Consider the following 15,067-nt stretch of genomic DNA (forward strand, 5'->3'; position numbering starts at 1 on the left):
TGCGGATGTTGCTGTAGCCCTGCACCTGTCTACTAGAGACACCGAGCATGTGCTGCCTAACTTAGCTTATTCAGGCTTCTGTGACACAATACCACAAAGTAGGAGCTTAAACAACAGACATTTACTTCTCATGGTTTTGGAGGCTGAGAAGTCCAAGATCGAGGTGCCAGCAGATTCAGTGTCTGGTGAGGGCTCTCTTCCTGGTTTGCCGACTGTGGCCTTCTTGCTGCATCCTCACATGGTTGAGAGAGAGAGCCCTTGTGTCTCTTCCTCTTTTTATAGGGGCACTAATCCCATCAAGAGGGCCCCACCCTCGTGACCTCGTCTAACTCTAGTCACCTCCCAAGGTCTCCTTCCAAATACCATCACATTGGGGATTAGGGCTTCAACATATGTGTTTCTGGGGACACATTCGTCCATGGCACCGCCCTCACAGTGCACAGAGCCCTGGCACGCCTGTGTAAGCGTTGACACCATCACTATTATTTGGCTTACGGAGAAAAGTGCCAAGGCTACCTACGTTGTCTGCTCCAAGCCACACAGGGAGGCAGGGCCCTGAGCTTTCTGACTCTCACTGGGGAAGCCAGGCTTGTGGACTGGGGTGGGCTGTGTCTGCTGGGCTGGCTGGGCCCTTGCTGCCCCCAGAGTCCCCAGGGAGTCCCCTCATCAGGTCAGTTCCCTGATGTCCTTACTCTCCCTCCCTCCACAGGGCTGAGCACTTGCACGCTGCCTCAAGAGACGTTGGTGGAAGGACCATCAAACTGCCTCCTCTGAGCCTCACGTGAACATCAGAACTCTGAAATTCAAGCACATCCTGCAACGGGATGGGGCTTTACCCACGGGCTCGGTAAACACGTGCCCGCGCGCAAGCCATTGGCCCATTCGCTATAGATCAGTGGAGGACATCGTCGTCCGGACTCTGCTGCTAACGTGGAGACGAACACGCTTCAGAAGAACACTAACCCTGGAAGACTCCTTCATTAGCAAAATCGTCACAGCACAGAACAGCAGAGACAGGCTGTTTGGGAGACGTACTGGCAGAACTTTGAATTTGTGTTCAGTTTGTGGGAGCTGTTGGGCAGGGAGAGAGGCAAAATTTTGAACATGTGAGTTACTTTGTGCTAATCCTCTTCTAAATAGTTCCTCCCCCCGCCCCCCGCCCCCTGGCGGGTCTGCTTTAATACAGCTGTGCTGTTAACCAGCCGGGCTAGTCTGCTAGGGCTGCATGACAAAGTGTTAAGCCTGGGTGGCTCAAACAACTGAGATTTATTTTTTCACAGTTCTGGAGGCTGGAAGTCCAAGATCAAGGTGCCGGCAGGTTTGGTTTCTCCCAAGGCCTCTCTCCTTGGCTTGCAGGTGTTGGTCTTCTCCCTCCTGTGGTCTTTCTTCCGCACGCACCTGTGTGCAAGGTCACTCTGCGTGTCCAAATTCCCTTTTCTCCTAAGGACGCCAGGCACATTGGATTAGGGCGCCCCCTGTTGACCCCATTTCAACTTAATTACCTCTTTGGGACCCTACCTCCAAATGTCCCATTCTGAGATACTAGGGGTTAAAAATTCAACACATGAATTTGGGGGAACACGATGAAGTCCAGGACACCCGCCAACATCTGATCGCGTTAAGTTCTCCCTATTTGGGGATCTCGCCCTTTTTTTTGCAACTGGCATCAATGATGTGTTTTAAACTCATTTAATTGGATGGTTGGTGGCAGAGTGCTGGCTCCAGGTCGGGTGCCCCGGTCTGCCCTGGGAATGGGATGACGTGTCAAAGCCCCAGCAGGCACCAGGCACCGGCATCTCGCCCTGGGCGGAGGAGACAGGCGGGCACACGGCTTAGTAAGGGCTGTTCTTCCTTGGGGCTCCCCGAGGAGGGAGAAGGGAGAAGCCCAGAGGCGCCCTGGGCCGGGTCTTGGGAGCAGCCGAGCTCCTCCCCGGCAGCAGGTGCGGGCGATGCTTCTCGCAGGCCCGCAGCACGGTGAGCCGGGTGAGCCAGGCAGCCTCAGGATTCCCTCATCAGCGCTGAGCAGAGGGGTGATCCGAGCAGAGCTGCAGGAGACAGGTGCGGCCCCCAGGCCACTGCAAGGGCTTTTCTCAGAGTCAAGAGGCCTTTTATTGAGAACCAACATTCTGACAAGTGGCACCTGGGGGAATCCTGAAGTCCCAAACCCGCTTACGCCAAAAAGAAGACAGGTGAACAAAGAGCTCTCCAGGGCGTGTGCTTCCTACTCGCAAACCTGCCGGCCGCTGCGCAGAGCCGCCCCTCGGACCAGCTGCTTCTGCCTTTTGCCCCCGGGAACAGGGGCCCCTTCCCGAGGGGCGGGCACACAGGCGCCACTCCTGGCTCTGCCACGCGCTAGCGCTGACCTGGGCCCTGCTGCGGGGTTACCGCGAGGACGCCGCGTGCACAAGGTAAATCCGGTCATGCCGCCACCAGAACAACCCTGTGCCGTCGCCCTTCCTGAGCCGCCCCTCTCCCGACCTGCAGCCCCGCAAGCTGCCCCGCCTGCAGAAGGAGCCGGCGGAAGAGTTGGCTGCTCGTGGTGTTGGCTGCTCGTGGTCGCTGCCTGTTTTCCCCTTTCCTTTCGTGAGCCCACTCCAACCAGCTCTCGACCCTCCGTGCCACCAGAACTGCTCGTGCCAGGGTTGCCAGCGTCCTCCGTGTCGCCAAGCGAAGCCACGGCGCGCCCTGGCCTGCAGCCTGTGACGGGCTCACCCATGTCCTGGAAGCGCCGTGCTCCTCTCACTGCTCCTCCTTGGTTCTCCTCCGTCACCCGCCCTCCTCGGTCCCTTTTCCGGACCCTCCACGTCTCCTCACGGGTCTCCTGGGCCCTCACCCTCCTCCCTTCTCTCCACCCTCGCCCCCTCGGTGACTCATGTGGCCTCGCGGCATTAAATGCCATCTGAGGATCCCAGATTTCTCCCAGACCTGCATCCACTCAGCTGCCTTCCTGACCTCTCCTCCAGGGCTTTAGTGGCCCAAACCCAACACATCCAGGCCACATTCTTGGCCACCCCCCGCAAACCTGTTCCACCCACAACCTTCCACCGTGTGGTTACGGGTAATGTCCCCCTTCCAGGTTCTCGGGCCAAGAACTGTGGAGTCATCCTCCACGTTTCTCCCATGCCCAGCACACCGGCCACTCCTGCTGGCTCTTGCGTCCGAACAGACGCACAGTCTGGCCACTTTCCCACCCGTCCCCACTGGCCTCTTTCCAGTCTCCAGAGGGAGGTCTCTGTTTTCATCCTGTCCCCCTTGCAGCCTCTTCACCACACAGGGGCTAGAATAAGCCTTTTGCAACGTAATTCAGATTGTGCCACACTGTTGTTCAAAATGGGGCCCCATCCCTTCACTTTAAATCTAGAAGTCCTTTCAGTAGCCTTCACGAGCTTATACAGTTTGTCCTTCTGCCATCTTTCTTTCCTCAACTCCCACTGTTCTCCCCCTTGGTCACTCTGAATCATGCTGGCCTCCCAGGTGTTCCTTCAGCAGGCATAGCACCATCCCACCCCAGGGCCTTTGCACTTGCTGTTCCCGCTGCCTGGAATGCTCTTTGGGATGGCTTCATGGCTCTGTCCTAATTTCCTGCCAGTCTATGCTGAGCCCTCCCACCCCAGTGCCCCTCTGAGCCTACTTAGTTCTCCATGGCATTTAACACCACCTGACATGGTAAATGCTGTCTCTATGAGGTTTTGTTCATTGTAACATCCCCAGTGCCTCAGATACTACCTGGCATGTGGCAGGTGCTCAGTGATGTTTGTTGGGTGGACGGTGAACAACTCCCCAGTTTAAATCCAAGTTCTATAACGTGGCCCTGTGGTCGAGCCCCGCCTATCTCTGGTCCTATCTGGCCGTGTGCAGCCCTTTGCAGACACATGGGGCGTGTGATTTGCACGGTTTATTGCTGTGGTGCCGTTGACAAGTTAGGCATTCGCTAAAACCACTTAAATTAATGGTTATCTGAAATATAGATGCATAGAAAACTAAACCTAGAATTAATATAGATTAGATTAAAGCTTTCCTGTAAATTAAATGTCTGAGAGCCTATAACCTATGATTTTACATTAATAAAAATAACAGTGAGCGCTGACGACGTCCGAAATGGTTCAATGTCAGCTGAACGTGAGCGTCCTGGTTCAGACATCCTGAACTGGCGCAGACTCAAGTCTGTGTTAAAACCCGGCACAAGCTTGGCGGTACTCGAAGGACACGAGCACGTTCCTCATATACTACCCAGCATCGTGGTAGGGATATAAGCGTCGCTAAGCGCTCAGCAGGCTTTAAACTCTTGGCAAAGTCACTTCCTATCAATTTCTCCTCATGGAGCCCCCACCACCGAGGAGAGTCGATATAAATACTATGTTCAAAAGCTACGGCCACGTTACAAAAGCGTTAAGACGGCTGCAGGGAGCGGGAGCTTAGATCAGTTTCAATGCAAAAACTGAGAAGTAGTTTGTGATTTTCGTGCTTATCCAACGGATACTGGTGCTCCGGGAGCAAAAGTCACTCAAATACGAATGGTTTGCTTCTTTATGACATGGAAAAACACCCCCCTGTTTTAAAAAAGTGCTTTGCAGCTAAAGGAATCCCACCTTTCCAGGTGGTTGCTGTTCATACGTGTCCAGACCCAAATGTGAAGCCATTTGGGTGGGATGACGTGCTCAGTACGTTTCTGGGACAAGGTGACACAGTCATTGATGGTCTGTTGGAGGAAAGAAGCTAATTTCCTTTTAAGCTTAAGCCTTTAGTAGTAACTTAATTAGGCCACGCTGTGAAACCATCACTAATAACTGTCAGAAGTACCCCTGAGTCACCAGAGAATGACAGAGCTTGGCAAACGGCCTCTTGCACGGAGAAGTGTGGAGTCACCTCCCACCTCCCTCTGAAACTGTCCTCTGCCATCAGAGACCCCACATCTCCCAGCTGCGTCCTGCCCCCATCCTGGCAAGACCCCCTCACGAGTGCTTTCCATACACATACACACACGCAGTGCACACAGACAGCCATACACATGTAAAATGACATTTTAAGAAAAAAAAAAACTCTTTACCCCAGCACAAGTATTTTCAATTTTGTGCAATAATATTACAGGCCAAAGCCTGCCCACATTCCTTTTAGCAAACGCCTGCTACTCTAATTCTTTAATGTTACTATATTTTCCAAGTTTCTATGTTCCTTTTGTTATTATTTCAATGATTACTAAAATGACACGCTGATACTAACTTACGCACTTATTTGGGGGGCTTGGGCCCAAGCTGGGTACCTGTAGGTTGAATTATGGCTTGTGGATGTGTTTCGTTTGAAATACACCGTAGTATAATAGTACGTTGTCTTTGTTTTTTAAAAATTTGAATTAGTTGCCAAGGGGCAACTCAGATTTATAAAGTTGTAGCGTGACAATGAGTGGCTGCAGCCGCCTCCAGAGAGGGCGCCGGTCTCCACTGTGCTGCGGCCCCACCACTGCTATTGTCACTCACCCGCTTGCGTGGTCGCCTCTCTGTTCCTGGGTGTGCTCGAGTTTGCGACCTTTGATTTTTGGTCTTTGCCACTATAGATAAGGCTGCAGACGATTCCTTCGGGTAATTTTTTGCCTCTGTCCTATTATTTCTGAAAGCAGGCTCACGGGTGGAAATGCGTTTGGCCCATGCCATTTTGCTCTCCACTGGGATGTCCTGGGGGGCCACGACCTCTCTTTTGCAAACAGCTGCCCTCCACCCCCCAGAAAAGCCCGGCTGAGCTGCACCAAACAGACCCTGTCACCTAGGAATTCGCAAATTGGATTTAAGGATGTGACGTGTCTGAGCTGATTGCTTAAATTGAAGAAAGGTAAATTTGGGTGGTGTGAGGGGTACCATTGGCCAAGTATACGTAGAAAAGAGAAAAAAAAGTTTTTGCCAAGAGAAAAAAGAATGAGCTGTATATGGACAGAGAGACGCCGAGGCAAGAAACTATGGAACTGAGAGAGGGAGAGAGAAACGGGGGGAGTCAAGTCCGGGAAGGCAGAGGTCAGAGGTCAGAGGGCCAGTGGAACTTGTTCCTGCTGCCCGACGTTTCCTTGGATTCTGGAAGCCACACAGCCTCTTTGCAGCAGCTGGATGGAATTGGCTCCTCTCGGCCCTGAGCTGGGCATTAGGTTCTTAAGGGCCTCTCTGTCCCGGTGCCCCCCCCGCCCCGCGTGCCGCACGGGAGGTGCTGGGAGCGGCTGTGGAATGCGTCAGGGAGCCCCACCTTCCATCCTCGGGGCGGCGCGGTGCTGATGTGGGCCACGCCCCGCAGCGCCTGCCCGGGCCACGCACCCGGGGCCATCTGGACGTGCCCCGCCTGGTGGTCGCTCCTCCTTCACTGTCTTCGTTCCCGCCGGGCGCCTCTCTCGGGTCTCCTCCTACTTCGCAGGTCCCTTCGCGGGATCCCCCACCGTCCCCCGGCTGCTGACGCGCCGCCCGCCCCTTCCCTTGGGCCTCTGCTCCAATGTCCTTTCCCGGCGCCCGCCACCCCCGGCAGCCCTGTCCGAAATGGCGCCGCCCTGACCGCCGCCGCGCGCAGTCTCCTTCCGTGATTGCTCCTCTTCAGAGCCATGACCAATTCCTGTAGCGTTTGCTTGGTTTGCTGTCTGTCTCCTCCAGCTAGAAAGTTCATGAGAGCAGGAACTTCCTTCGTTCTGTTCACTGCTCTTTCCCCTCAATTGGGACTGACAGTTGCTGCTCTACTCACTGGTTCAACAAATATTTACCGAACCCGCCTACTATGTGTAATAAATCCGAGAAATAAACAGTGCGTGTAGACGGAGCTCAGTGATGGAAAACTCAGAGTAAGCCCAGAGCTCAGTGGGGCTGGGGGCCGGTCTGGGAAGGCCTCCCGCAAAGGTTTGTTTAGCAAACATTAGAAGGAGGGAGGGAAGAGCCCTGCGCCCATCTGGGCAGCGGCATTCCAGGCAGAGGGATCTGCCACTGCAAAGGCCCTGAGGCACAAATGTGTTCGAGGAGCAGCAAGGAGTTCAGAATGGCTGGAGTGGATATGCGAGTGGGAGAGCAGCATTAGAAGAGGTTGAAAACGAAAGTAGGATGCAATGGAGATTTTTTTTAACATCAATTATATTTACGTGTCATTTACATACAATAAAATGTACCCATTTTTAGTGTACAATTTGGTGAGTTCTGACCAATTTATATATCCACATAACCACTGCCTTGATCAAGATATAGAGCATTTTTATTAATATTATTCCAAAAAGTTCCCTTGTCTCCCTGCAGTCCATCCTTTCACCTTCCACCGGAGGCCCCAGGCAACTTTGTTGCTATAATTGAGTTTTGCCTGTTCTAGAATTTCATACAATACACACTCTTCTGGGCGTCGCTTATTTTGCTTAGTATGAAGTTTCTGAGATTCTTCCATGTTGTGCTTATGAATAGTTTCCTTTTTCTGCTGTGTAGGACTCCCTGCTCTGATACACACGCTTTGTTCATCCGTTCACCTGTTGAAGGACATCTGGGTTGCTTCCCATTTTCCGCTATTACCAATAAAGCTGCTGTGAACATTTGCGTACAAATGTTGGTGTGGCCAAACGTCTCATTTCACTTGAGTATATACCTAGGGCAGGTATTTCTGGGTTGCACAGTGTATTTTAACTTTGTAAGAAAGTTGCAAAATGTTTTCCAGGGAGGTCGGACCGTTTCACTCTGTATCTTCACCGGCACTTGGTGGTGTCAGTGTGTTCAGCTGCGGCTGTGTAGCAGCACCTCCTTGTGACTTGAATGTGCATTTCTCTGATGACTAATTATTTTATGTGCTTAGTAGGCACTTGTACTCCTTCTCTTGTGAAGTATCCGTTCAAACCTTTTGCCCATTCTTTTAAATTGGGTTGTTCCGCTTACTGAATTGTGGTTCTTTATATACATCCTGAAAAAGTCTTTTGTCAGACATATTTTGTGAATATTTTCTCACAGCTGTGGTTGGCTTTTTCATTGTCTTTAAAGTATCTTTCAAAGAGCAGATGTCTAATTTTGATTTAAGTCCAATTTATCCATTTTTTTCATTCATTGACAAAAATTGTATATATTTATGGCATACAACATTTTGATATATACATACATTGTGCAGTGGCTAAATAAAATGAACTTATGTCTTCACATACTTACCATTTTTTTGTGATGAGAACAATAAAAATATGTTCTTTTAGCAACTGTCAAGTATACCATATGTTATTATTAACTGTAGTCACCACGAGGTACAACAGACCTCTCAAATTTATTCCTGTCTCAATTTTTTTCTTATGTGGTCAGTGTCCACTCCAAGAAAGATTTGCGTAGCCTGAGGTGATGACGGTGTTCATGTTTTTTTCCCCAGTGGTTCTATTGTAACTTATATGTTTTCATCGATAGAGGGTTTTAAGCAAAGACCTGACATGATCCGACTTATGCTAGAAGCATCGCTTTGCTGTGTGGTTCTGTGGGGGCAGAACACGGACTTGGGGACGCTTGTCGGGGGACCTCTCCAGTCACCTTGGCTTGGGCGGGGCTGGGCGAGTGCAGGGGGTGTAGAGGCCACACTCCGGAAATCTTTATCATTGTTTTCGGGGTCAGTCCTTCATCCCTCCCTGATGACCAATATGCAGCTTTGTGGAGAGTTACTTCCCTCTCTGAAGACGCAAGCGCTTGCAGCGTCGCACGAGGCCAAGCGTATGTACAGACCTAGTCGCGAGCCTTGAGCAGTGTCTGCTATGCATTTGAACTTACCTTCACTCTTTTAAGGGAAATAACTGCTTTCAAGTTTTAGTCCACACATTGTCATTCTTCAGGGATGGCAGCCCCAACACGACATAACCACCCATCTATCCACTCACAAAAGATTAAAAAAAGGAAACCAACATACTTCATGTCATGCTGTGCGTCATCTTCCGTGAGGACACACAGATCCACGTCTCTCTGCCTTGGCTACTCAGCTCATACCTGACCCTTTTTTTTTACCTCACGATTTATTGCTGTAAGTTCCTCTTTTTGCCAGATTTATAAACTTAACTGTTCTTTCTTTATATAATACCTACTTTGCACAACGGACAACAAGACAGTAAATTTATTGTCTATGAATTGTTACCTTGAAAAATTACATCAGTGCAAAGTGATTGCCTTTTAGCTTCCATAGCCAATAAATTTATTTTATTTTTTTTGGAGAGGATGATGTGAGGTCATAGGATGGCATATATAATCGGTGATCACAGAAGGAGAAGGAGCAAGTCAAAAGCTCCCTACGACAGAAGCCAGGAGGGAAGGCTTCTCTCTCTACCAATCATGTATAAGCTGGCCTCCTGCTGTTTGCTTTTCATAGGATTCTTAAACCCTCTCTTATCTCTTCCCGTCTCTGATTCCAGGGAAGTATCCCTTCAGCTCTCAGGTAAGATGGATTTTTTCCCCCTTATGTTGGTTTTAAAAGAGTCTTCACTGGTCTTAAATGTAATGTTACAGGTAAGAATGAAATTCTTGCTCGGGGGAGTCTTGTTACATCAATAGACCCAGCTTTGAAAAGAATATTAAAGGATCCTTACTGTACATTTTAGATTTAGTAATGGATACAGATTTTTCTCTCTAAAATTTGAAAGTAGAAGAGCAGAATTGCTTGTTTCATGTTGCCTTTGTAATTCAAATTTTGGTTTTGGTCAATATTTTTTTCCAATTTAAAAAACTGCACTAAATTTAAAACATCATGACTTTTAGTTTTTATTTTAAATGAACTGGCTGAATGTAGAATTGATTGGGCTAATTATAGATTAAGAATTTATTTATTTTATCTTATTTTAAGCTAAAAAGTAATCATCTGCCATATGTTATATGAAACAAAAAATGTTTATTAAAAAATAAAAAAGGGACAAGCTGGAGCTAGGATGTCACAGATTTCCAAGCATATGTATCTTTTCCTTTTGGCTAATGTCCACTCGGTATAAGTCTAAGTTGGATTTTAAAAAATGTCAGCCAAGTAGGTAATTTTTTTCATCCTTGGGTATTAGCATCAAACTTAACTGGATTTAATTTTCCCTTTAATTTTGGGTACTTTTAGAATTTTTTTAAGTTAAAAAAGCTCTTCTAAGCCATTGATTTTATATCTAGTCTCTAAAAGTTTATGCCAAGCAGCTCTGTGATGATGTTCGAGCACTATTAGTCATTCATGCAGTATCGAGAGTCACTGAGTTTGGTCGGCAGTCACCTTACCGGGTCTCTGCTATTTATAAAGGAACAGTGACAAATCACAAGATAAAACCAAGAATGAATACTCAGATATTACTGTCATCTCCAAAAACTCACATATAATTATTGTAATGAAAAAAACTTAGAGGAAATGAGTGTAGCATCTCAAATTCTGAACAGTTGGCACGCTTACCTTAGAATGTTTGCCAGATTTTTCACTCATTTGAAAAGCAATGAGCCTTTATGACATAAGCATTTACATATGATTGAATTTTATAGATTTTCATCAATGTTCTTTAGAAACACTGGGAATGTGCCCAGATGCCTTTATGATGATTTTTTATTGTCCTCCAATCAAGGTTGTAGCTATTCATAAGCCTGCAGCACACCAGTGTCGTGTGTGGCCTCCCGTCCTGACACCCACAGCATCCAACTCCAACATGGTGGCACCTGGCCAAGACCTAACCTGACGCGGAGTCTCCAGTACCACACCCCACACACACCTGGCATTCACCATGCAGCCACCATGCGTCTCTTATGCCATTTAGTTGACCAGATTTTACATCGGAAATGCCACAGTCAAGTTCCTTAAAGATTATTTTGAAGCTGACTCTTTTCTAAGTATGATGATTGTAAGGCTCGTGGCAGGCACCCCTCCCCTCCCTAAAGAAAAGCCCATGAGTCCCACCCTAAAGGCTGTAACAAAGAACTCTCTACTTTGCCTGCCGAATTCGTGCTGAAGGAAGACCCCCATCCCCCAACTCCAAAACCTTTATGAGCCTGTTCAACACTTGGGGCCTGTGACTTCTCTGGCCCCGTCTCAGGACCAGTGACCCTCGCCCGGGAGTGCTCTCTTTCCTCCTCCCCCGATAAAGCCTCGTTGCTTGCCCTTTTCACTCTGCTTCTCTTTCTTTCTTGGCCGCCCATCCAAAAACCTTACAATGATAATTGCATCTAAATTGTGAAGTCTCACAAGGTAACCATCCTATTGGCTTTATAGGAGGAACATAAACAATCTTTCTTCTCTTTTTCCTCTGACTCCAATTTCACCACCTAAATGTCTGAAAGCACAAGACAGTGGGCAGCACTGGATAAGCAAATGTGGGAGGGAGAGTCAGGCTTTCCAGTGCAATGGTTTTCGGGGTCTGTGGCTCGGCCAAAGGCAGTCGAGAGTCCCGGCAACGCACGCGGGCAGCAGAGTCGGCACAGGGTCCATGTCTCTCGACGCCCTATTCCGCCGGCTCGCAGATTGCACTGTGGCGTCCTCTTCTCTTTCAAAGTACCCCTAGTGACAAATGGTGAACTCGGCACTGGACGTGTTCCTAGTATTCATCTCCCTATCCCTGGTGCTCACCAGAGACAACAGGAGCAGAAATGGCTAAGGGAGGGTGGAGTGAACTACGTATCTGTTTCTACCTGCAGCACCTGATGAAGACGCAAGGCTAACGCTACAGGGCCTGGAAAGAGCTTCCCTTCTGCAGGTGCTGCCAGAGACCGTGGGTGTCGGAAGAGGCGATGCTCCTAGGGAAGCAGGTAGAATTATTCTCCTGTTCATAGGTTGTCTGATTTTACTGCTACTGAATTTGCTCTCTAGTCTCAGCCACTAGATGAGGTAAAACCCTGTTGTGGAACACAAAGATGAGCTACAGAAAGTAAGTAAATCACCAGCACGCTCCCTCCTGACCTTCCCTCTTCATTTTCTTTCCCCAGCAACCCCTTGAGAGCGTCATGCTCTACTTGGGACCTCAGCATTTTCTTTTTCACAGTGGATTTTACTGGGGGATTTGGTTGGTGGTAATTATCCTAGTTTCTAATGAGTGCAATTTAAAATCCTGGTTTCCCACTTACTAAAATCTTAAAACAAATTACTTAATCTTTCTGTATTCCAATTTCTTAATCTGTGAACATGAAAGATAAAAACATCCACTTCATAGGGTTACTGTGATGAGCCAACAAGGACACGCAAGTAAGATTTCAGCAAGTCGCACAGAAAGTAATCAGTGCAATGTCGACTTTATTTTCTCCGTGAACGTGTTCCTCTAAGTGTCGACACAAATGCCCAGGACGTTCTGGAAACAAAATGGAGCCTTTTAATAGGCATTGCGTAGTAGATAGGAGCTCATCTGTTGTATTTTTGATAAGCTACTGAGCTGCTAAGTTACCGGAATAATGCAGTGCCTTTTGTGAATTCCAGAGCTGCGAACAAGAAGGCCTGCCTCCGGTGTAAAAAAAGACCAGAAATCAGATGTAATTTAGCAATGTTCTATTTTGTATGTTTTAAAACAAGCATAAAATACCAACAATAGAGCTGATGAATTGGTTTCAAAATTGTTTTCCAGGTCCTAGTACCAATGTTTTCAACCCAAGAGGAAATCTGAGAAAGGTAAGTGACCGTTTATGAGAATTGGGTTTAAAAGGGTGAACATTCTATACTTGATTTTACAGGATCTTAAATTCACAAGGACTGTTTTTGATGGAAACCACACCTTAAAATAATTGGCCAGTGTGATTTCACAGCATTAATGTTTCCAAGTTTTGATTGATATAAAATCTGAGTGCAACCAGAACTTACCCAGTGCCTGTTTTGGGTAAAACAAGTTGTCAGAGAGTGAAAAAATAGATAAAGTCTGTGCTCTCAAGTTTGTCATTCACTTGTGCTTGCTTCTTTTTTTGGAGACAAGAATCTCACTCTGTTGCCCTGAGTAGAGGGCAGTGGCATCATCACTGCAACCTCACAGTCCTGGGCTCAGGGGATCCTCCTGCCTCAGCCTCCAGAGTAGCTGGGACTATAGGCATGCGCCACCACGCCCAGCTAATTTTCCTATTTTTTAGTAGAGATGGGGGTCTTGCTCTTGTTCCAGCTGGTCTCGAACTCCTGGCCTCAAGGGATCCTCCTGCCTCGGCCTCCCAGAGTGCTGGGATTACAGGCGTGAGCCACTGGGCCCAGCCTTGTGCTTTTATTCATCATCTTAACATGAGGCCCACAGACCAGCTTTGCTATCACTGGGGAGCTTGTGAGAAATGCAGAATCTCAGACCCCGCCTAGGACCTAAGGAATCAAAACCTGCAACTTAATAAGACACCAGGTGATTCATAGGGACCTTAAAATGGAAAAGCACTGCAATCTAACAACTGAGTGGAAGAATGACATTCTCAAAATATTGAGATGGAATGTGTGCAGCAGAGAGCAGAATTTCCAGAAAATTATTTTGAGTGTAGCAGAAAGACTGTAACAGGGATTGATGAAATCAAATGGTCAGAAATGGTATGCAATTAATGTGAGACCTTAAATGCTGAAAGAAAAATCTGTATTTGGTCACTATCAACCCCCAGAAAACTATGCATTAGTGCTTCCTAAACGGTCTGCTGCATGTGGCCGCCCTGTGAGCCAGCCCACTGGGCTGGGCGGGGGCAGCAGCCCTTCCCTGTCCCGGTGATTCTGTGTACCACGGGCACCTTAAGGTCTCCCAGGAAATCACGAGATAAAACTATTTAAATTTAAGTGAGTATTTCCTAACCATTTTGATCAGGGACATCTTTTTCAGCATAATACCCATTAATATTCTAGCAAAAATACACTCTGGAAACACTAAATCTGGAGACAGCAAACACCACCGGAGGTCCCAAGCGGGATAAACTGCCAAGAAGGGGACCGTGTGGCTTCTTCTTGTGGCTACTTAAGTTATCATTCAGATGTTTATGTTCTTCTGAATTAGAAGGCTTGTGATTAAGGACTCTAAAATCTTAAGGGTGATTAGTGGGATGTACTCTTATTCGTTTATTCTAGAATAAAAAGAAAACAAAGAGTCAACTTTTAAAGAAGTTAGTTTCAAGACAAATAGAAATCTGCTTTACACAGAACGTAACAAATGCACAGATCCTGTCACTGACAGATGATTTAAATAAATAGGTCAGTGAGTTTGCTTCCGGAAATCCTCCAGCTAACCAGAGTGGACGGGCCCTTCCTTACCAGCAGCCTCACTGAGCCTGGGGCACTCTCCTTGCAATTACAGTCGAGAGAACAACAGAGCAAATACTTTTTAACAGATTAGCCTGCCGTGTGAGTCGTATTTAACTCACGCTAGTTTTGAGCCCTGGGCCTCGTGAAGTGTATGTAACTCACGTCTCTTCACCTTGGGAGCCGCAAAAACTTTTTACAAGTTGCATAAAACTCCTGCACAGAAAACAATAAAAAATAACACATTTTGCATTAAATTAGAAAGGATCATTTTGTTTTCTAAGTTTTTATTCTATTTTCATTATAAAACACCGTGGTCCAAGGAAAAAATTTTTTCTAAAAGTGGCAGTCAATGTGTTAAAGGTCCAACGCATTCCTTTTTCTTATAGGACTCTTGATTCATTGATAACTTATCTGTTTTTTTGTTTTGATTGTTTTAGTTTCAGGCTTTCTCTGGACAAGACCCATTTAATATTTTCCTGAGTCATCTTTTGGCCGGAACCAGGAAAGAATACAAGAAACGTGGGACTCCTTCTGAATGCTTCTGGAAATACTGCGTCTGACACGGAATAAATGTCTATTAGTTAACTCAGAAACACCTACCTTAGAAAACTGAAAATAAAAGTGCTTGGCTTGAAAACAGTTTGAAGACAAACAAGGCAAACTATACCCTGTTCCTTATTATTTGGAAAATAAATCCTCCTCTATGTTTTGCAAACATCATGAGTGATTATTTTCCCTATAAATTATCCTGAAAACCTGTAATTTTTCTTTCCTTCAATTTATCCTTAGAGAAATCTCTGAAAATTTAGAAGTAAAATAAATGAACAGAAATACTAAGAAAAAAGTTATAATAGTTAAAATAATAAAATATGAATCATTTAAATAAACATTATTTTAGCTGTGATGTCCTCTCAACCCTGAAAAATGACATTTT

General features: G+C 46.9%; 1 protein-coding gene across 1 annotated transcript; it reads left to right on the plus strand.

The window, feature by feature from the left end:
* Positions 1–9,281: 9,281 nt before the first annotated feature.
* Positions 9,282–14,693, plus strand: UTS2 (urotensin 2). Its single transcript, XM_012662551.1, has 4 exons — positions 9,282–9,384; positions 11,595–11,705; positions 12,512–12,555; positions 14,571–14,693. Exons 1-4 carry the CDS (start codon positions 9,282–9,284, stop codon positions 14,691–14,693), a joined length of 381 nt encoding a protein of 126 aa, XP_012518005.1.
* The last annotated feature ends 374 nt before the right edge of the window (positions 14,694–15,067 follow it).

This window comes from Propithecus coquereli, unplaced genomic scaffold (assembly GCF_000956105.1).
Source record: "Propithecus coquereli isolate 6110/MARCELLA unplaced genomic scaffold, Pcoq_1.0 Scaffold77, whole genome shotgun sequence".
In the NCBI taxonomy this organism is placed as follows: Eukaryota; Metazoa; Chordata; class Mammalia; order Primates; family Indriidae; genus Propithecus; species Propithecus coquereli.

What these genes read in the sequence shown, in the direction of transcription:
- UTS2 (XM_012662551.1), top strand. Translation starts at nt 9,282, where the DNA reads ATGTATAAGCTGGCCTCCTGCTGTTTGCTTTTCATAGGATTCTTAAAC. An exon ending in AGTATCCCTTCAGCTCTCAG is followed by an intron (nt 9,385 to 11,594) that starts GTAAGATGGATT and finishes TTCTACCTGCAG; the next exon opens with CACCTGATGAAGACGCAAGG. An exon ending in CAAGAGGAAATCTGAGAAAG is followed by an intron (nt 12,556 to 14,570) that starts GTAAGTGACCGT and finishes TGATTGTTTTAG; the next exon opens with TTTCAGGCTTTCTCTGGACA.